Raw genomic sequence first — 23,370 nt, 5'->3', positions numbered from 1 at the left:
TTCTGGAATTATAGTTCATCGATTATGGAATTATAGTTCATATGTTGTTGATGGGAATCGAACCTGATTTTTTTTTAAGGAGAGACTCGCGTTTTATTAAAACGACGTCGTTTTTGCATCCGTATGCACAGCATAATTTGCCATGAAATTTTCATTTACCCATAATCCTCAATTGAACCTATTGAAATACATGGAACCAATAACGCCTCCATTGAGGCTCAAACTCACAATCTTCCAAATGGAAGTCCAACCCGAATACCATTAGACCACATAGTCCCGGATACCATTCTCAATTATTCTCAATTGTTAATTTGACCAATTCGAGAATTGTAGGGAAGTTTTTTTCCCCTTTTTTTACTCATCAATGCGTGAATTCGAACATAATCACCGGCATATTAAAAATTGCAATCAACGGCTGAAATCAAGTGTTCAACGTCATTAGATGAATGGTTGGAATTAGTATACTCCGTTTCACCTGGGAGAAGTTTCGCATATGATTCTTTTGTCTATATATATGTGTACGCGTACGCGTGGCATGCATACACGTGATTTTGTACTATATGCCCGTGTGCCACCCCATAATGAATAGAGAAGGTTTTGAGTACACTCTATGATATCTGGTACTCAGGTATAAATAAATTTAAATTCTTTCCTAAAAATTAGTAGTTTGTATCCGGTACAAGAGCAGCCCTTGACAAATGAACCTGCCATGCATATATAGAACAATAGCAATGAAACATGTAATCTTCGATCATGTCGTACATATCAACCAACAAATGTCACCATATAGCGTCTGTTTTACTCCCTCGTTTCAATATCTATTATATAATAATTATATAATAACGTAACGTTGAATGCAGTGCACCTACAGGAACCGTTCGATTTCAGAAACACGCTATCAACGGTATTGGACGCCCCTCATCCCTGCCGGCCAACTTCATCTCCTGTACTGTAATTTTGCATGCACAATCATCGTACAGAACGAACGGGCCGGGATTTCATAGGAATCCACAATAAATGGACCCCACCATCTAACAATGGGCATACATATATAAAGCCATGTACATACCAGCTCCTCCTGTACGTACGTATTAAACCAGCTTAATTATTATTAGTCGTCGTTTAATTTCAGAATGTCACAGTTTGATATGTATGATCCGGACCAGCACCGCCAACAGCCGCCGCAGCAACCTCGTAGGAAATCGAAACTGGGGTTGCTGTTGTTAGCTTCCAGAGTTGCGACGTTGGCTTCGCTCCTTGTCTCTATTGTGATTCTGAGGAGCAACAAAAAGACTTACGACGGTTCCAGGGTCTACTATGATGATTTCCACTCTTATGGGTAAATTCTCTTTCTTTTTCTTAATAACCAGAGAAATCCACAGTCACTATTTCAGAGTATGTACTGGAAGACTCTAAATAGTCGGCAAAGGATCACAAAAAAAGGAATGAATTATCTGTACTGGATAAACTCTGTCTTGTGCTCCTAACCTGCAAATTAAAGGACCACAACGAAAATCGTAAATTATCTTTCATTATATTATTTAGTAAAAAATGGAATTGTTGCCTGCAGGTATACGTTCTGGGTGATGATAGTAGGATGCGTGTACAGTCTGCTCCAAATCCCTCTTGCACTATACTTCTTCCTCAGAGGGGAGCTTCTAATACGTTACACACGCTTTGTTAAGTTTGAGTTTTATGCTGATAAGGTGAGAAACTATCTACTTAATTAATTAAATTCATCCAACAACATATGATAAATATTTTGTACATATATATTCTTTGATTTACTGGAAGACCCTCAACCACTAAAGTAAGGTGCACTTGGAGTAAAACTAGGCCTGTCAAATGTACACTCTAGATAAAACTCCAATTATAACTTTAGTTGATCAAAAATCATAATAAGATAAATCAGTTTAGGCTGTCATACTAACCGACTCAAACTAAAAAGGTCAATAGACAGCTCTCATGGGAATTTAAACTTAATGTATACCTTGGTATTACGAAGTCAACTATAGACTGCTCAATTATTATTAAAGTTTGAAATTTGTAGGTGATGGGGGTGCTACTAGCAACAGCAGTAGGTGCAACATTTGGTGCTACCACGGACATGGACGACCATGTAAGGAATGACAGTGAATGGGAACATACTCTTCATGACTTCTGGCGTCTTATGTATCTTCCAGCCAGCTTTCTTCTCCTAGGTTTCGCAACCTCGGCCATCTCTGCAATTGTCTCATCTGAAATTATCCTTGCTAGGTCTAAATTATGACCATGCGTAGTATCATCTCGTTTTTGTTTAGATCATGAATAAACGTTTATTTTTAATATACTGAAATTACATTATTTAATTTTATAATGTACATTTAATAGTTAATACACGAATAATGTATCTTCAAAAAATGAATATTTAGTGTATTAATAAATGTATTTTTAGTATATTAAAAATGTATCTTATGTCAATAGTTCATCTTACAAGGTCCATGGTATAATGATTGGATGGATTGGGGGTAAGTTTAAAAAATTAAACTTGTAATGGGTTAGACGGTTGTGAGTTTTATTTAAAAAAAAAAAAAAAAAAAAAAACTTTCATAGAATTTCATATGACTTACCATGATATTATTAATAATTAGTAGACGATATAAAAAAAATATATATATATAACTATACTAGACATGGAAAATATTATATGAAAAAAAAATTAAAAAAATCAAAGTTTGCCTGTTTTGTGATAATTTTTGTTGAAAGATAGAGGTCATTTACTAAACAAGACCCATATGATTTATAACTTACAAAGGAAGCTATGTAAATATAAACCGAGTATATACCTATCATCTGTGTAACAATTAAAGCATTGAAAAGGTCATGCATACTTTTCTTTGTTTCTCCAGCCAATGACTACAACCTCTTATCTTATACTCCGTATAGTATTACAAAAGTCAATAAATGTGGGCACGAGTTAGCTCAAATCTCAATGGTTCAGGAGACAGTATTTATGATAAGAGATCAATATTTGGAACTCAACAATAATAATATGTGGATTATGTTCAAAGTTAGTAGATTTTTGTACGGGCATTTGAGTCCTGTCAGTTACCATAAAGTTATTATGAAAAAAATCTGTCAGTTACAATGTGAGAATTTTATTCAATATTGTGAATTTATTGTAGGCATTAGACATTAATCCTCCGACATAATAAGTCACTAAGTTATCATACATGATTTATTATTCATCTACTATTCTATCACACTTGGCGGGCCCTAAGGCAATAGAATTTTAAAATTGAAAATGTAGTTAAACAATTAAAGCATTGAAAATGGCTTGCATGTGTCTACTTCGTGTCTCCTGCTATTGACTGCAACCTCTAATATTAGAAAAGCCAATAACACTTATTCACACGGGTTTAACTCACTACTTTAATAAACAGTATTTGAAGAAAAAGGTAAAGGTTTGAAAATTAACAGCAACAGTGTCTGGATTATTTTCAAAGTGGAGAAATCACTTGGACGTACCGATATTTGGCCATGTCTGTTGAGTCACTGAGTTACCGTGACTTACATCCTCTCACATTCTCTGTCGAGTCGGGTGTGGGGGTGCTTGAATTGAAGTTGGGGATACAACCTTTTGGGAGAAGAATAAAAGTTATAGGCCCTGTTTGGTAAATGGCTGTTACGTTAGCGGTTAGCTGATTGGGTTAATTAGAGGGTATAACTAGTTGATAACATTAGTTGATTGTAGAAGTGTATTTGATAAATGAGTTGTTAGCTAATAGCTATTTGGTATAATTTTTTCTCAAAAAACTAATTAAAAACTTATTCATTCTCAGGCACTACTATTAGTAACCATGCATTCCCATTCCATCCTACTACTAAACATGTTAATAATAATGGCTTGGGTAGGAATTCATTGTAAGTGGACCCAACCATCTAAAGACGCAAGACTATGCTTCTCAACTTGCGTATAAAGGAATTCAATGCGATCAACCAATTAAATACTCAATCTAATTAAATAAATACCATCTCCTAGATAATTAAAAATATATATATTTTTAATCCTTAAGGTATAGGGAAAATGTAAGTTTAGTTTCTAATTATTATGAATTATAAATTTAGTTGTTAATTAGTTACAGAAAGGATTATTTTCATCATTCAAGGATATATTAAAGACGTACTAAAAATGTAACTTTCATATGCAGTTATTTTGATCATTGAAAATAGAAAAATAGTCAATTTGTAACTAATTAAGGGCTAAATTTGTAACTTATTATAATTAATGTCTTAATTTATACTTACATTATAGCTTAATTAAGAACCAAAAATATAATTTTCTCATAATTAAATTAGCTTCAAAGGCCAATTTTGAGTTATGAACCACATCAATGAATTTATTTCATATTTAGTCACACACTCAATTATAATGACAGTTTTATTTTTAGTTTTTGACTTTAATTGATTTCACATTTAGTCCAAAATATTAAAAAAAAAACAAATATCATCAATTAGTAAATTTGTATCATATTTATATCTTACGACATTTTAAATATTTTTAAACTAATAATAAAATTAAAAGAATTAAAAGTGAAATAAATTAATGTCGAATGACCAAAAGTAGGGGTGTTAGCGAGCAGAGCTTTCGGCAAACTACTCGTGTTCGTGTTCGGTAAGCGTTCGTTTATGTTCGTTTGTTAAGGTAAACGAACATTAACAAACAAAATTTAGAGCTCGGTTAATAAACGAACAGAGCTTGAACAGTTGTACGCTCGTTTGTTAAAAGATCGTGAACAAGCTCGTTTGTGTTCGTTTACTAATGTTCGTGAACAAGCTCGTTTATGTTCGTTTAATAATGTTTGTGAACAAGCTCGTTTGTGTTCGTTTAATATTGTTCGCGAACATGTTCACAAACATATATATTATATCATATTATATTAGTTTTGTAGTTGTGTTGTTTGTTTGATTATTGTTCGTGAACGTAGATTATTTATTGTTCACGAACGAATTGTGATCATGAACATGTGCAGGTGTTTGTTTATTAAGTGTTCATGAACGTAAATAAATATGTTCGTGAATGTGCTTGTTAATGAACATGTTTGTGAACGTGTTTGTTAATGTTAACGAACACGTTTGCGAACGTGTTCACGAACATTAACAAACACGTTCGCGAACATGTTCGTTAACGTTAACGAACACGTTCGTGAACGTGTTCGCGAACGTTAACGAACACTAACAAACGCTTAACAAATGAACACGAACAGAATTTTCAAAAACCTTAACAAACGAACACGAACACGAACACTCCAAATTTCTTAACAAACGAACACGAACAACCTCCGTTCGTTTATGTTCGGTTCGTTAACCGCCCTAACCAAAAGTAACGTGATTATAACTAAGGAATAATACAAAACAAAATACTCTTTTAAAGTCATTGCCGGAGTCAATGTGGGACCTCTTATGTTATAAAAACCAATAGCAATTTTCGTGAAATAAATACCTTTTTCGACCAAAAGTTTAAATACCCAATCCCATCCTCACATCCCAGCCTAATAGAACATTTGGTGCGCACAAAGAATCTACCCATAATGTACCCAGACTGTCATTATCGAACTTCGAACATTACTTTGTTTTTTTAAATATTGTCTACTAAATCAGTGAGTTAAGTCCGTTTTGTAAAAAATAATTGAGAAGGGATGAAATTCAAATTTCAATTCATCAAAAAAGGGATGAAATTCAAATTTCAATTCATCAAAAAAGTTACTGGAAAAATTAATTTTATTGTTTGGTTGGTAGAATAATCTGACCCCACATAAAGATAGAATGGTTGATGGTTTTGAAGTCTGCGTATATATAAAGGAGAGGTAAATGTGATAGATGAACCATTATCGCATCTCCACTCCTACATTAAGTTAGCTTAATTTGGGGGGTGCCAATCCAAAATGTCGCAGTTTGATATGTATGCGTACGATCCAGACCAGCATCGCTTGCAGCAGGGGCAACAGCAACCTCGTAAGAAATCGAAACTGGCGTTGCTGTTGTTGGTTTCGAGAGTTACGACGTTTGTTTCTCTGGCTATATCCATCGTCATCCTCAAGAACAGCACCAAGACTTACCCCGGCAAGGTCACCTTCTACGGCGAGACTTACGACAATGGATACAGAATCAAATACTCCGACTACAACTCTTATAAGTAAACCATCTATATCTTCAAAAACATAAACATAGGGTTTAAGGAGTAGGCCAGAGGAAACCTATCAAGTTGATCAAACTGTTTGATTTGATAACCACAAGGTTACAAATTTCGATTCCCAGTACGAGCGGCCTATTGACTGGCCTCTTGATTTGGTTTGAGCCGGTCAGTAATCAACAACTTGATGGTTTTTATCAATTAGGGGGGTTATAAAGCGGGATTTATCCCTATACACCCTCAAATAGTGATTGCGAGTTTTCTATCGTCCAAAATATATATAATTCTATATTGTTGGTGGCTGCAGGTACATGATGTTTATCATGGTAATAGGATGCGTGTACAATCTGCTGCAAATTCCTCTGGCACTCTACTACTTCCTCAGACACAACCATCTAATAAACCACCGTCGCTTTGTTCTCTTCCAATTTTTTGCTGACCAGGTAAGCAGGCTAGTATATTTGCCGATCAGTATGGTAACTTTTTATATCTGTATTATATTATATCTCAAAATGAATAGTAAATGTATTGAGGGTGTGTTTGGTTCACGGATTCCCATATGCGAACCAAACATACACCCTAAGTTTGTAAGGGTTATTGTGGGGGCAATGTCCACACGGTATCTAGTACAAACTCAATATATTTATAAAACTGTAAAGTTATGCACCTGATACAAGAGACCTTGTATCAAGTTAAAATACGGGGAACCAGCCAAGTTAGTTAAATTATTGACACCATAAGGTTACAAGTTTAGCAAGAGTGGCGCAACAACCTAAATTGATTTTCCTCTTTATAGTCTTTGACGGTTGGGGTCACTTTTGTCAAACTACGAGGTGTCCTGAGCAGGCGCTAACGCTAGGAGACATCTTTAAACAAACATACTTTCTCAATCGTTGAGGCTCGATCTCATGACCTCATATATGGGAGAGGTCACTGTACTACATGTCATTTGAGCACAAAGTGCTTGGCAGGGTAGATGATTTAATTATATTATTAATAAGAATAATTATTAAGATTTGATTTTGTAGGTGACAATGGCACTACTAGCAACGGCATTAGGTGCAACCTTTGGTGCAACGGTGGATTTGGATAAGGGTGTTCGGAGAAAGGAGAAAGTAGAGAAAAATCTTCATCACTTTTGGCGTCTCGTTTATTTGCCAATCACATTTTTTCTCATTGCTTTCGTAGCCTCTATTATTTCTTCCATCATCACATCTATAACAACTCTCACCAATATCAAAACTGATAATAAATAGATGCCCATGGATCTGAGTTGCCTCAATGGTTAGTGGGTGTGGTGACAGCAGTCTCAAGTTGACCGTAAATCAGACTCAAAGTTAGTTCTTTTTTTTTTTTTTTTTTTTTTTTTTTTAAATTGTGACATGAAACAGTCAAGTGGGACGTTTGCGATGAGGCGTTAAAATAAAAAAAGATCGAGTGATAAATAGATGGATATGTGTGTGTGATTATGTATTTTTGCTTATATTGTAAAAGAGTTAAATGTATTTCAATTAAGCTAGATATGCATGTTAATTGATGAAACTTTGTGAGTACCTTTTTTTTTAATGACAAATAAATAATGCTATTAGTGTTATGCAAATTTTGTATTTTTAGATCTAAAATTGTAGCAATATAGTTTTTTTTTTTTTTTGGATGATGATGGAAATCTGTTGTAACTGCTATCTTAGGATGTACGTTACGTAAACTCTAATCTTGTGTAATAACATGTAAATTAATAAATATAATCAATAAAGTACAAATCAAATTACATCATAGTTTATTTCAGAAAAAAAAAAAAAAAAAAAAAAAAAAAAAAAAAAAAGACATCATAGTTAATTTGTGACGATGTTATTTAATAATTAGTAAACGATATATAAAATCTATATAATTAGACATTGAAAATACTATATGAAAAAAAAAATCTAAGTTTGTTTGTATTGTGATAATTATACCCAAACCTTTGTATTTTATAATTATAATATCCAATCCAAGAACTCTTAGCTTAGTGACGAAGGTGCAGTGACTGGAGACTATTAGACAATTGCCAGATTCAATTGCCAAAACCCAAATATGGTTGATAACCGACTATTAGATCTAAATGTACAAAAATGACAAAGTTATTGTGTTTAACTATAACTTTATAAAATTTAGGGTTTAATTATTTTTTCAGATAAAGTTTAAGGCTTATTTGCCTTTTCTCAAAATTTTAAAATTGAAATCTTTAGAAAAAAAAATTACATATATAAAATAAGTTCAAATATTATAGCCACTAGTAATGCTTAAATTATGGGAATTAAATTATTTTAAAGGTTAAATCCTATCAAGACTATATGGTCTAATGGTATTCGGGTTGTGATTTCGAGTCTTAGTGGAGGAGTTATTGGTTTTTTGTATTTAAGTAGGTTGAGAAAGTATATGAACAGATACTACAATGTAATAGAGCCCGTAGCATTAAAAAAAAAAAGGTTAAACCCTATATAAGATATATTTTTTTTATTCCCTCGATAATTTGTAAGTACCTCTTTTAGGTGAGACAACCAAGGATCGAACCCTTGACCTTTGGTTAAAGATTGATGAATCCGGCCCCTTCCACTCAACTACAGACAATAAGCCTATATTGTAATACATTATACTATATGATTTATAACTTACAAAGGAAGCTGTGTAAATATAAACGGAGTATATACCTATCATCTGTGTAACAATAATTAGAGCATTGAAAAGGTCCTGCATACTTTTCTTTGTTTCTCCAGCCAATTCAATGACTACAACCTCTTATCTTATATTAGAAAAGTCAATAAATATCGGCACGGGCTTAGCTTAAATCTCAATAGTTTAGTATACAATATTTGTGATAAGAGATCAATATTTAGAATTTGATAATGGCAATATGCATATTATATCCAAAGTTAGTAGATCTGTTGTGCACACGGGCATTTGACTTTGTCTAAGCCATTGAATCACAGTGAAAAAAATCTGACAATCACAATAATCTGATAGTTTTATTCAGTATTATAGATCTATTGTGGGCTATATCAGGAATGACCAAGATGTGGTAAAACTCACCGGAAGTACCACTTCTCTGTCAAACCGAGAAGTTAACCAACAAGGTGGAATTTCTTCCACCTTGTTGGTTAACTTCTCGGTTTGACGTAGAAGTGGTACTTATGTCGGGAATAATTGAGAAGTGGTACTTTTGGTGAGTTTTCATAAATTAGGTCGTCGGAATAATTAAATCTGAGAAAAGAAAAGAAACAAAAAATAAATTTGAGCACTATTTATGTCAAAAATAAAAACTGTGAACTCAAATTAACATAGGCTCGAAAAGCATAGGAGTAAAAGAGGGAAAAAAATCTTATCAGAATTGAAAAATGTATGGCAAGCTTCTTGAACAAGTCGTCCACCTAGGACCAAGTACGTACTTGTATAAGAAAAATCAACAACAATAATGTTTGTTTTCAAAAAAAAAAAAAAAACAATAATGTTAATTAATTTTGGTTGGAATATTAGCTCGAATTGAGTTGACTGACTGCGTCAACTGTATGTATATGTGGAATATTTGGAATTTAGAAGACGTGGGAGAAGAAATTTCAATCATTTGCCTTCACGAGGGAATATTTATGTTGTATAATTTAAACTCGTTAAAAAAATAAATTTTATTTACATTAGGACAAAAATATATATCTCTTTTCAATATGGGCTTCTTAAACTCAATTGAAACACTTCAAAATCAATTTTATCTTTCCGTCATTATCTATTTTGAATGTATGATATATCAAACTCTTCCTCTCAACGAGGAGAATTCAAATTAACTTTGATCTGATCCAAATTGAAAATAGACCTCACTCAAATTAATACTTCAAAATGTCATTTCGGCTAATTTTTCAAAAAACTTATAAAGTCATCTATGTATATTTAATTAAAAAAATATATGGTAATTTTACTTTCACTAAATTCTCGAATAAATGTCATGTCAAAAAGATAATAATGTTAAAAAGATGTTGTCCCAAAATGAATGAGCCAAGGGTGAAACATGATTATGATACCGGAAGGTCTGCACTAATTTAATTTTCAATCACACCCTCGAACAGGCAATAACATACATATATATATATATATATATATATATATATATATATATATATATATATATATATATATAATACTGGTCATGCAAATGGCTTGTCTGGGAATCCATTGTAAGTTGACCCAACAACCTCCACATAAATGATGGAATACTTCATGTATAAAGGACCGGAGCTCATCAACGCAATATAATCACCCAATTCAAGATTAGCTTATTCGTCATCGTCTAGATTACGATCTTGGGACTGTGTGAACCGAAAATGCCACAGTTTGATACATACGCGTACGATGAAGGACGACAGCATCATCAGCAGCAAGAAGAACCTCATCGTAAGAAATCGAAAATGGCGTTGCTGTTGTTAGTGTCCAGAGTTGTGACCTCGGTTGCGCTCCTTGTTTCCATCGCTTTAATGCTGACCACCAAAAAGACTTACCAACAATATAGAATCCGCTATGATGACTATCATTCTTACAGGTATATTATCATGCATCTTCCCCTCCTTTTTTTTTCTTTTTTTTTGAGTAATGAGAAAAATTCATAACCATTATTAAACGATGTGTACTTATAAACCTGTCTAAGTCACTTAAAGCTGATCGGCTTAAACTAAGAGGTCAATAGACAATTAACTAGCTGATCAGTTCAAATCAAGATCAGAGGCTCATAAATCTAACACTAATTAATTTGTTGCAGGTACACGTTCTACGTGATGATAATAGGATTTGTGTACAATCTGCTCCAAATCCCTCTTGCTATATACTTCTTCTTCAGAGGGGAGCTTCTAATACGTTACACCCGCTTTGTTAAGTTCCAATTTTATGCTGATAAGGTAAGGCCTCCATCTACACACCCCCAAAACCAAGGGAAACTAGTAATTATTGTTGCCTATAACTGACCAACTCAAATTAAAAAAAATCAATAAATCACTTGTAGTTACCAAATCAATAACCTGACTAACTTGTCAGTATGGGTATAAATAGGTATAATTATTAAGGTTTGATTTTGTACAACGTAGGTGATGGTGGTGTTACTAGCAGCAGCAGTGGGCGCAACATTCGGTGCGACCTCGGATATGGATAAGCATGTAAGGAATGAGAGTGAATTGGAGCATAGACTTCATGATTACTGGAGTCTTATGTATCTTCCAGCCACCATTCTTCTCGTTGGCTTCGTATCTTCTGTCATTTCTGCAGTTGTCTCTTCTGAAACTACTCTTTCCAAGACCCAACACTCATAGTTTACAACACTACGTAGTATTGTATCTGAGAGAGTACGTTTTGCTCATGTAGTATTCACGAACACTTCCGAGGTTGTTTGATATATATTTTCAATTATTGATGGTTTTGTGGTTTAAGATGAGAAGATATTATAAGTTTAATTTCAACCTTTATTTGATTTTGAATTTATTGAAATATGTATGTGACTTTAATTTGACTAGTGTATGTTACAGTATGTATTTGAGTCACAAGTAATGATTAACTAGTAATTTGTCTATTTTCCCAAACAAAAACATCATTTATCCATAAATGGATGGATCATATATAGGAGTATATATACAATATAATAAATAGATGTCACCATACACAAAGCCCAAAATGAAAAACACAATAATAATCCAAGTTTCTATTCAAAAATGGCCCAAAACCAACATGATGAGAAACTCAAGCCATACATGTCTTGAACTCTTGACGTGATGACTAGGGTTAGTTATTCTCGCTGATAAATAGGGGTGTCAACGTCGGTTGACTTATTCTATGGTATGTTGAAAATATTGAATACTTTGGTATATTAACTTACATATCAATATTTTTAGGCCTTAACCCTCTTCCATGTAGGTTGATGGATCTCGCACGTCAATCAGCTTTCAAGTTAGTTAATAATAAGTTTTTTTTTTTTTTAAAGAAAGTTCTTTGTACTACTAATAAAAATAAACATATTCCACATGTACCCCATATGACTTCTTAAACAATAAATAAATATATTTGAAAGTTCCAAGTGCAAAATTAAAGAAAACAACATTAACACATGATTCAATATCCATATTCAACACAACTATACAATTTGTTGTCTTAAGAATAATATTTGAATGTACCATGGAAAAAGTAGACTAAATTAGAGCATCTTTTCCACCACCATCAATCCATCATCATCTATACATCAATTAAGAAGACTAATATCAAAGAAGAAGTGGTTTGGAAGGAGAGAGATAGGAGAGTATATATATTATATATAGTTAACTTGGATAAAATTTTATTTTAAAAAATTAAATTGTTAGCCTATGGGCCAAAAAATTATATGCCCAAATTCATCCCAAAGCAGGGCATTTCATAATGGCCGACCCCTCCTCATATTAGTCCACTTTGACACTCTTATCCGTTTGGGAGGTCCACATTACAAGTTATCACTAAAAGTACTCTTTAACAATTGCTAGCAAGATTATTTATGGGTAGTAGTGGAAAAGATTTTAGGGACAAGATTCAAATAATGTTTAAGGGGATAATATTTTATTATAATACAATGAATAAGTTTTAACTCATAGACTTGTCCTCGGTGAAATTCATTATTCATTAGTTGTTAAAGAAAAAATGGTTCCATCCTAAAAGTTAATTAAAAAAAGGTTCAGTTTGTTGTATGTGCTTAAATCTAGGCCAACTATGTCAAAGAAGCTAGTTGCATGTATACAAGTTGTTAGGAACATAAGCACAAGAAAGAAGAAACAGCCTATACTTACATGTCTGTATTCATCTTATCAAACAACGTCAGTAAGGATGTGAGCGTTTGTACGTGTGTGTTTGTCATTATGCATTCTCCATATAATTATTGCAAAAAATTCAAACAATTGAGAATATTCTTAATCATTTAGATATATTTTGTAAGTAACATTTTTCAAAATGACAAAAGAACAATGCTACAACGTAACATTATGCAAATTTTAATTTGTGTTTTGATACAGACAACTATTCAATCCGGCACCGGCCGCCGGCGAACCAGTTAAGTCCATGCTTGGAAAGTCAAGGTCGACATAATCATCGTACAGACAAATGGATCGTCTAGGAATTCACAAAAAATGGACCCCACCATCTAAACATTGAATGCATATATATAAAGATTCAAACTTGATAATAAAACCATATCTGCAGCTCCAGATCAATCGAGACGTTTAATTTGGCGGTGTGAAGGAAGTTATTGAGATCCAATAATGTCGGAGTTTGATAGGTATATATGGGATGAGGAACAGAAGCAGCAGCAACCTCGTAAGAAATCGAAACTGGCGTTGGTGTTGTTGGTTTCGAGAGTGACGACGTTGGTTTCTCTGGCTATCTCCATCGTTATCCTCAAGAATAGCGGCAAGACTTACACCGGCACGGTCACCTACGACGGCAACACTTACGAAAATGGATACAGAATCACCTACTCTAACTATACCTCTTATGAGTACGTATAAACCATCTCATCTCATCTTCACTCTCATCTGCTCATGCATGCATCCATCCATATATAATCCCAATCTTTCAAATTTGACTACTCATAGTGAGCAGAACTATTGATCTTTTTTGTTTGAACTAGTAAACTGCGAACAATCTAGGTTGATTTATCTCTTGTAATCCTTTAATTTGCCTACTAGAATCATAAGGCGAGATATTTGGATATTCTCTATTTTCAAACAAAAACGAAAATTAGAGAATAATCCCAAGGCATTGGTCAAGTGAATGAGAGGCTCACTTAAGACTACTTCCAACTTTAGAGTGTGGGTTTAATTCTTACCATGAATATTAGTGGATTAGGTTGTGTTCATTGTGCACAGAAGTGTAAAGTTTCCTATTGAGGCTCAACCGGATTGACTTAATTTATCTTTTCATGAACCTTAGGACAGGTTTATGAATTCAGAATATATAATCCTGCAAAGTCGAAAAACTGGGCTAAAAAAAAAAAAAAGTAATTCTATATGGTAAAATAACAAAAATAGTACTTGTACTCTCAAACTCTAATTACAACTTTTACTCCTCTCATAATTATTGAATATAAATAACTTTTTTCCCGATGAACCCACAGGATAAAAATGTCCCACATCAGGGAGAAGCCCGGCCCCCTAGTAGATCAGAACTCATAAAGTAATAATGTTGCAGGTACATGATGTTTATCATGGTAGTAGGATGCGTGTACAATCTGCTGCAAATTCCATTGGCAATCTACTACTTCCTTAGAGACAAGCATCTAATAAACAACCGTCGCTTTGTTCTCTTCCAATTTTTTGCTGACCAGGTAATTAAGTAATTAAGTCATTCGGAGATCAGAACATATATTTTTTTTCAACAAATTCTAAAGTATTGATTAGAATCATTTGATTTTGTAGGTGATAATGGCACTACTAGCAACAGCATTGGGTGCAGCCTTTGGTGCAACGGTGGATTTGGATAAGGGTGTCCGGAATAAGGAGAAAGTAGAGAAAAATCTTCATCGCTATTGGCGTTTTATGTATCTGCCGGCCATCTTTTTCCTCATTGGCTTCATTACCTCTATCATTTCTTCAATTACCACATCTATCACAACTCTTGTATCCACTGAAATGTGATACTAAATGTCAGTGATCGAGACGATAGAGTATTTTAAAAGTTAGGAGTTTGATTTTTATTAATTTTCTTAGTTAAATTTATTGCACACAAATATGAAGAATCTTAGTGTATTTTTGCAAATGAAACTCATTATTTATAAGAAAGAATGAAGATTCTTTTTTTTTTTTTCATATAGAAAAGTTAGAAAATTAAAAATTAGCTTGTTTTTAATTTTCAAAATGGAAAACTAAGCTACTAAACAGGAGCATATCCAGTAGGCTCATACACGACAAATTATTGTGTAGACCGTGGACCATAATAAAAAGTATATTTTTAATATACTAAATGTATATTATATAATATAATATACATTCAGTACAAAAATAATGTACATCCCTTGAATTTAATCTACATTATTTTACAATATACAAAATATAATGCATACAAATGGTCCACACAATAATAATTGCTCATCCACTGCACGTGCCCGTTCCGTGCCTACGGTAGCCGCCACCTTAACAATATTTTCTTTATTCTTTTTTTTTTTTTTAAATGACTCTCATTCCTCTCTTTCCTTGTTAGGAGGACAAAAAAAATTAGCAAAAAATTCAAACAATTAGGAATGCTCTTAATCATTTAGATATTATTTTATAAGTAATATTTTTAATTTCAAAAATGACAAAAGAATAATGCTAACAAGTAACAACAACAATACAACATTATGCAAATTTTGTGTTTTGATACAGACAGCTATTAGTATATATCCGATCCGGCACCGGCCGCCGGCCTACAAATTCTCGACATAATCATCGTACAGACAAATGGGCCACCTAGGAATTCACAAAAAAATGGGCCCCACCATCTAAACAATGAATGCGTATAAAGATTGAAACTTGATAAACCATATATCTGCAGCTCCTGATCGAGTTAAATTAGCTTAAACGACGTTTAATATAATTTGGCGGTGTGAAGTTATATATTCATCAGAATAATGTCGGAGTTTGATAGGTATATATGGGATCAGGAACAGAAGCAGCAGGAACCTGGTAAGAAATCGAAAGCGGGGTTGGTGTTGTTGGTTTCGAGAGTGACGACGTTGGTTTCTCTGGCTATATTCATCGTTATCCTCAAGAATAGCGGCAAGACTTACTCCGGCACGGTCACCCACGACGGCAAGACTTACGGAAATGGATACATAATCAGCTATAGATTTTATAAGTACGTAAACCATATCATCTTCACTCTGCGCATGCATGCATCCATATATAATCTCAACATCTATAATTAGATTTGGTAATAACCACAAGCTAAGGTTACAGCAAGTTCAACTTTTAGTATAAGCAGTCTATTTGTCTTCTTGGTTTTTAGTTAATTTTAAAAAATTTAGAACCCTAGGATAGTAACTGCAAATTCTCCTAGTTATCCAAACAAAGCATCTATATTTCCATGCAAAATGAAAAATAGGAAGTAGTCTCATGACATTAGTCTAGTGGATGAGATTCTTCACTCAACACTTGTTTTTAACAGCAGGGTTATTTGAGCTTCGATTCCTACATAGAACATTGGAAATTTGGCACGGGTTGGGTTGGGCTCCAATAAGTTTAGTGTTAAGCTTCGAAGTTAGATTGACTTAATTTACCTTCTCAAAGATTTTAGAATATGTTCATGGGTCCTTAATATAATAACAAAGTCGGGAAATCTGGGTTATAAAAAAAAAAAAAATGAGTAATTATATATGGTAAAATAATGCATATAATTTGTTTCAGGTACATAATAATTATTATGATAGTAGGATCCTTTCACGGGTTGAACCCCTCATTTGAAGTTATTTCTTATTTTACCTTTCTTTTGGCTTTTACCTTAAGTTATTAACACCATTAAATATATTAACGTGTATATATTTTGCTTTTTTAGTTGTATATTTATAAATTTTTTACAACTATATATTTCTTTATTCGTAATATACTGATTATATCTATTATGTTTATGTCTTTATGATGTTATTATGTTTTTTCATTAGGAAGCTATTTAATTTAATTGCATAATGCGTGATAATTTGGCTATCTAGAAATTATATAATAACATGACTAATTACTAACATTTTATTTTGTAGGTGATAATGCTACTACTAGCAATGGTATTTGGTGCAACCTATGGTGCTTTGGATAACGGTGTACGAAATAAGGAAAATATTAATCGCTATTGGCGTTTTATGTATTTGCAGCCAATCATCTTTTATCTCATTGGCTTCGTAACCATTTATGGTTTCATCGATAACCTCTATGCCAACTTTTGTGTCGAGTGTATTTTGACTTTTATTAATTTTCTTATTTAAATTCATTGCACACTATAGCGAAGCGCACAATTTTTGTATAGTCTTTAATTTAAAAATAAAAAATTACATACTGATAGTGTGTTTTTGCCAATGAAACTCATTATTTATAGTGGTGAATTGGAATGGAAGAACTTTTAATTCAAATAATCAAATAAATGAAATAATATATTTAAGATTCACATTTGTTTGAAACCGTCTCACAGATTTTAATCGGTGAGACAGGTCGAATCTAAGATAGTTGATTGTTACTTAAGATAGAATAAAAATAGTTATTACGGAAAATTTAATACCAATTTGAAATACATATAAACTATTACTTCTAATAGATATTGTAGTTTTTACATGTGAAATTGTGATACTATTTAGGGTTAAATTATTGTTACTAATGATAAATATTGTAATACTTATAACTGAAATTGTGATAATACGTATACACTCAGTTATTTACAACCCGACCTGTTTCATGGACAATGATTCCTGAGACAATCTCATACAAGTTTTTGCATATATTTAATAAGATTAATCATTGTATATTAACCTACAAACTACACAATAAATAAGGTGTATTGTTGACAAGAACCAAACTTATTAATCTTCTCATATGAGAATCATGTTCCATTCACTTGGCAACCCGCTCTGAACATTATATTAAAAATATTTGATTTCACATAACATTTACATTTGAAAATGGATTGATATCTTTTTTTTTTTTTTTTTTTGGAATAAATTGAAGACCTAAAAAACATTTAGGAAGAATACTAAATTTGGTTTTCAAGGTATAGGATAATACTATAGGTACTCGAACTTTATATTATATGCATTGTCACTTTAAGTCCCCAAATTGTTAGTGAAATAGTGCTTTCAGTCCAAATGGTTATGTCAACATTTACCTTTACTCTTATGAAACTTTATTTGAATAGGGAACCAACAAAGTTTCACTTCTTATTTCTTTTTCTTCTTTTTTTTTTTCTTCAAATTGTAATACTCTAAGGCTTTAAATAAATTTAAAAAAAAAAAAAAAAAAAAAAAAAAAAAAAAAAAAAAGACATAGAGTACTGGTCTTCGTTACAATGATTTTTAAATTTTTTTCATAAGCCTAGAGTATATAATGGAGGTTAATGATCTAGAGTATATATTTGAAGAGAGAATAAATTAAAGAGCAAGCATGTGATTGTATAGCCTTCCAAGCCAATAAATAAAGGCTATTTAAAGTGGACCTAAGTTAAAATCATTATTGTTGTTGTAAAAAAAATGGAATTTGACTAGAATTCCATATATGTTGTCATGCACTTTGCAATCTTTTTCATGGGAAAAGTAGTGAACCAGAGGACTGCACGCATGTTTTAATCAGAGTTTTGGAATACATCACATGCCTACAAGCTAAGTATTGTGCCTACAATAATGCTTCCACATTTGTCCGAAAAAAGGAAATATAATTTTCGTATATTAATATTTTATTGGTCAAAGCTGTTTTATATGATTTTTTATAATGCAATTTATTACCTAAAAAAAGTAGGGCTTACTTTGTGTATACTATCGAACCATCAAATAATATGTAATGGTAGATTTAATTTATCACTCAAAAAAAAAACATATCTTTTAATTTAGTATTAAAGTAAACAAAAAATCATTATGTGAATAGAGGTATATTTTACAATACTCGAAGTTACTTATGTATATCAAAAATATAATAGAACCGTGCCGATAACAACTACAACATAGTTTCATCATTCAGAAATAAATATTTTTTTCTATTAATTAATTGAGCACATACTCATTGTGCTTTCTATTTCTCTCTGGACTTTATTAAAACCGACAAAACATACACTAACTGAAAACTTTATGATTAAGTTGATGATGAAATGTTTAGACAAGACGTACTATGTCATCCATGGTGTAAATTATGTCGGTGCTCCATGGCGGACACAGATTCGTGCGCTTGTGAATGCTCATGAAAAATGAAGACTTTGTAGTGTTGAAAGCAAGTCAAATAATCACTTAGTACAATGTGAATATTCATCAATTATAAATTATTAAAACCAAGTAACCAGCATTCATGTAATTGAGTTTACATTAATTTTTTTAATTTATTTGAGTATAATATTTCTAAGTTCAAATTTTTCCTCATATATTATTGTTCTCGATTGAATATTAGGGGTAGTATATTAGGCCAATCAACCCAATAAGCTCAAATACAAGAAAGTATATTTTGATTGACGAGAAAGTCGGCAATTGGTACCCAAAAGTACTTGTGATCCTAGCTGGTAAATGACTATAAGAAAGTAAATTAACGTAATTAAATTGCTCATAGCTGATAGATAACTCCTACAAAGAGTCAAATTTAAAACTTTATGGTTCCCAAGCTAACTGCCCGACTAACTTGATAGGGACTACCACTAACACGTGACTGGTCAACTTTTTAAGAACTTGTGTGATGAGGTCATTGTTAAACAACAATTAGGGTGTGTTTTGAAAAGCAGGAAAATGACTTCTGAAAAATGACTCATTTTTCAGAAAACATTTTCATTTTCCGTATTTGGTTGCATTCCAGACAACTATTTTTGTGTGTTTTGGTTCATTTTCTGAAAAATGAGCACAATTATCTTCAACTAGACTACCTGCATTCCAATGTTATCAGCTTTACCAGAGTTATCGTTTCACAACCAAAAAAAATGAACACAAAAATTAGAGCATAGATGGAAGTGAACTAGCCATCCAATCTAGGCCTAAAATCACCATTTTCCGACAACTTTTGCTTGCAGGCCCGGCACGTAATTTCCAGCATTATAGCACTGATCTTCTCCGCCGCTTGCTCCTTCAAAACCTGAGCTTTCTCCAGTTCCGCCTTAGCCGCCAGTCTAATCCTCTTGGCGCTGGCGAATTCCAGCTCCGCCAGCTCCGTCTGCCTTCTCGCATCTTGCCTCGTCTCCTCCGCGTACGACTTCTCAGCCATCGCCATTTTCATTTCCTCGCTCGCCACCGCGCCGCTCTTCTGCCCCGCGCTGCACGACCCGATCGACAGGTTCAACCCGGCGCCGTCATCTTCCGGCGGCGGAAACGCCGGGGAGGATGGCAAGAGCTGGAGCTCCAGGCCGCTGTAGTGTTTTTTGTGATAGTGCTCGTCGCTTGGCGGCTCTGCAGGGGGAGGAATCGTTAGCGGTGGCGGCACCGCCGTGCTGAAATTTGCGTCGCTTGAAGGGCTGGTGGCTGAGGGCTGTGTATCAGTCCCATTGTTTCGTTTAGCTGCGCATGCATCTTGGTGCTCTATAAAACTCTCCACCCTAATTAAGCATGATAACAGTGTAAGATTTTCCATAATAATATATATTGTATATTATATACTGGGCCTTAATTAAGTGGCGCAACTAGGCTTATTAAGTGGTCTGTTGGACTTAATAATTAGTGGTTGTTAGTCCATTAAACTCTGTGCCTAATATAAACCTGTATTGATGGGATACAGGTTCATGGATTAGATAGCACATTCAGTTACGATACTCAGACTGCTCAGTAGATACCAATACACCATCTAGGGTTCTGAGTCAGGTCTGAGACAAAACATAGCTAACGGTCTACCGTTAAGAGGCAAACACAACAACATCAACTATAACTGGAGATATACATGGCTACGCTTCCGATATCATACGAGGTAAAGTTTCTCGTATACTATAATTTATTATAGTTAGATTATTTAGATCTAACAAACAGAGTCAATAGTACTATAAAAAAAACAATTGATTGAATGGAGTCAAAGCAAAAAGTAAGAAATTTGACACAAAAATGGTGGTCCAAGAACAGGGCGGGGACAAAAGAGAACCTGGAAAAAACACGGCCGCAGTCGCAAGAATGGCCGCGAGTCCCACACGTCTTGAGATGGGCCTTATAATCCGACTGGACGGCGTAGCCTTTGGAGCACTTATCGCACACCCACTGCTTGCTATTACTGTGCTTTCGCCGGTAGTGTTTCTTTATCCCCACCAGATCCCCCAGCGCGTGCCGCGCATCGTGGTGCAGGCAGCTCGCCTCCGGGCACACATACACCCTCTTCTTCCCCGCCCCCGCCGCCGCCGCCCCCCGCTTCGACGCCTTCCACGGCACCTTGTGCCGCCGCCGGTGCATCTGCAGATTCTGCTCCCGCTGGAACCCCTGCCCGCAAAACTCGCACACGTATCTGTCCGACTCCAGCAGCGTCTTCGGCGACAGCGACACCACTTCCGCATCCGGATCTGCATTACACGGCGTCGTTAATTAAACCCACAATTCTCAGGAAAAAATCATAATATCAAATTACCCGGAGTCCCAGCCGGCCTCCGCTTCCGTTTGGGGATAGAAACGGAAACCCCATTCTGCGGCGCCGGCGCCGGAGAAGTCAAAGCTGCTTCGGAGGAAGAAGAAGGGCCGGGCGTCGCCTCATTGGTAGCATTAACGTTGTTGTCCAACATGGGATGATTCTATTGGGAAGTGTGATGATGAAGCAAAACACACCCACCCTGGAGGTTTGAAAATGGAGGTGTTAAAGGCAGATTTCAGGGAAAGGATTTGCAGAGAGGGGGAAATGGGGAATGGGTTGGGTGAAAGGGGGAAACAGAGTCGCTATTTGTGCCAACCAGCTTTTATCTTTTAGTGCCTTTTATGCTTTATGCTCTTTTCTCTCTACTTTCTCATTTTTGTTTCTTTTAGCCAAACCTTAACAACGTTTTTGGTTTATCTACGTGACTATGTCTTACGTTTATAACAATGTTGTGTCATTTGTGATTATCTATAACTTTTTATATTCTCAAAATTAAAAATCAAATTATTCCTTTTTTTTTTTAATCTTGTGTTTTACTCTATGTGACTTGACAAAGTTAATACATCTATTGACGGATAATTTCTTAATATTGTTTCAACGCATATCAAGTGAGACAATAGGATAAGAAATACAAACTGCATTATCCATATCAAAGTATTATAAGAGCAAGCAATCACATTAGTATTTTTTTTTTAATTCTTTTTGTGTAAAGAAAACAAAAATAAAGCCTTTGCAAATCAGAGTTTTTTATGAGCCCCATAAGAGATGCATCTTATGCACTGTCGTGCTCATTGCATGCACCATGTTGAACGCATAAAAAGGTCTCTTTTTTCAGACTTATTTTTTCTATCTATTTTTTGTTTCCTTAACTTGTTCTCCCCCCTTTCTCACTTCAAGTGTACATACAAAAATCAAGGAAAAAAACCAAACACATGATGTCTATTGTCTAGTGAGGGTATTTCTCCGTTATATCATTATCTAATATCTATGTACATGGCATATCCTATATTCTCATTATAAGTATCATTTAACCAAATATATGTGAATCTCACATAATTTAATAAAAAACAAATTATACTCTGTATTATATAATATTTATAATAAAAATAAAAATTAAAAAAAACATGGGCGGGGATGGAGAGTGTAAGAAAATGTTAGTGGTGAACAGTTGTATCCCATTATTAAGTGGCTAGCGTTGCACATGCCCACTAGACATATATTGTAACTTCACGTGACACTTTTTTCTTTACCAAGTCAAAATTAAATATTCCACCTTGATATGACCCAAGTAGATCATGGAACAAATAAGAATTATAAGATTATCCATGCATGAACGTTCTCAATTCAATGGTATGGAGTAAATTATTAATTGTAGTTGCATGAATCTCTTTTTAGTTTTGAATCCAATTGGGTTTCCGTTGCAATCCATGACAGCTTTAAGAATTCACGAGCAATCTTCAATGTAGCATGTCTAGCTACGCCTCCTAAGAAGAATACGAAATCAAACTCCAAATAATAATTCTAAAGGGTTGAAGAATGTAAGAAGTTAATCAAGGATTAACACATATACTTTTGGTGTAAAAGTGAGGCTTGAAAATAATTCAAAAGAATTCATGAAATCAAGACTGAAGAATAAATGGATGTCAAACCATATTGAATAGGGTTATGGTTTGGTCATACACACTTGCTTAAAAAGCAAGTTGCATAATTTCCTAATCTACGTCTAAATAATTTGGAAAGCAATAAAGATAATTAGTTTAAGAAACAAGATTGAAGATCTTCTTTCCTAGGAAGATAATTACCCAAATTTAACAAAAACACAATTAAAATAATCTTTAAGCTGTTGGTCTTCATTTGGCTTTGGACTTCCATTTAATTTCCACCATATCTGCACATGTCCAATAAAGAGTTATCTTAGCTTATTGGACTTGAATCTTG

At 33.8% G+C, this 23,370-nt stretch overlaps 3 protein-coding genes across 3 annotated transcripts; 2 read left to right on the top strand and 1 right to left on the bottom strand.

Moving 5' to 3' along the window:
• Positions 1-1,106: 1,106 nt before the first annotated feature.
• On the top strand, positions 1,107-11,607 carry LOC109171832. The gene is made up of 9 exons (XM_019320912.1): positions 1,107-1,339; positions 1,571-1,706; positions 2,051-2,119; positions 5,904-6,175; positions 6,480-6,615; positions 7,201-7,425; positions 10,489-10,733; positions 10,950-11,085; positions 11,272-11,607. The coding sequence occupies exons 1-9, from the start codon at positions 1,134-1,136 to the stop codon at positions 11,491-11,493; spliced, it is 1,647 nt and encodes a 548-aa protein (XP_019176457.1). The 5' UTR covers positions 1,107-1,133; the 3' UTR covers positions 11,494-11,607.
• Positions 11,608-13,455: 1,848 nt separating this feature from the next.
• On the top strand, positions 13,456-14,829 carry LOC109171831 (CASP-like protein 4D1). Its single transcript, XM_019320910.1, has 3 exons — positions 13,456-13,691; positions 14,384-14,519; positions 14,611-14,829. Exons 1-3 carry the CDS (start codon positions 13,456-13,458, stop codon positions 14,827-14,829), a joined length of 591 nt encoding a protein of 196 aa, XP_019176455.1.
• A 4,780-nt stretch (positions 14,830-19,609) lies between these two features.
• Positions 19,610-21,874, bottom strand: LOC109172065 (protein SHOOT GRAVITROPISM 5-like). Its single transcript, XM_019321226.1, has 3 exons — positions 21,433-21,874; positions 20,959-21,367; positions 19,610-20,425 (listed from the first exon to the last, which is right to left on the bottom strand). The coding sequence occupies exons 1-3, from the start codon at positions 21,581-21,583 to the stop codon at positions 19,852-19,854; spliced, it is 1,134 nt and encodes a 377-aa protein (XP_019176771.1). The 5' UTR covers positions 21,584-21,874; the 3' UTR covers positions 19,610-19,851.
• Positions 21,875-23,370: the final 1,496 nt, after the last annotated feature.

Source organism: Ipomoea nil, unplaced genomic scaffold, assembly GCF_001879475.1.
Source record: "Ipomoea nil cultivar Tokyo-kokei standard unplaced genomic scaffold, Asagao_1.1 scaffold0382, whole genome shotgun sequence".
NCBI classification, from domain to species: Eukaryota; Viridiplantae; Streptophyta; class Magnoliopsida; order Solanales; family Convolvulaceae; genus Ipomoea; species Ipomoea nil.
The sequence above is the reverse complement of the archived record's forward strand: the minus strand, read 5'-3'. Positions and strand labels throughout refer to the sequence as shown.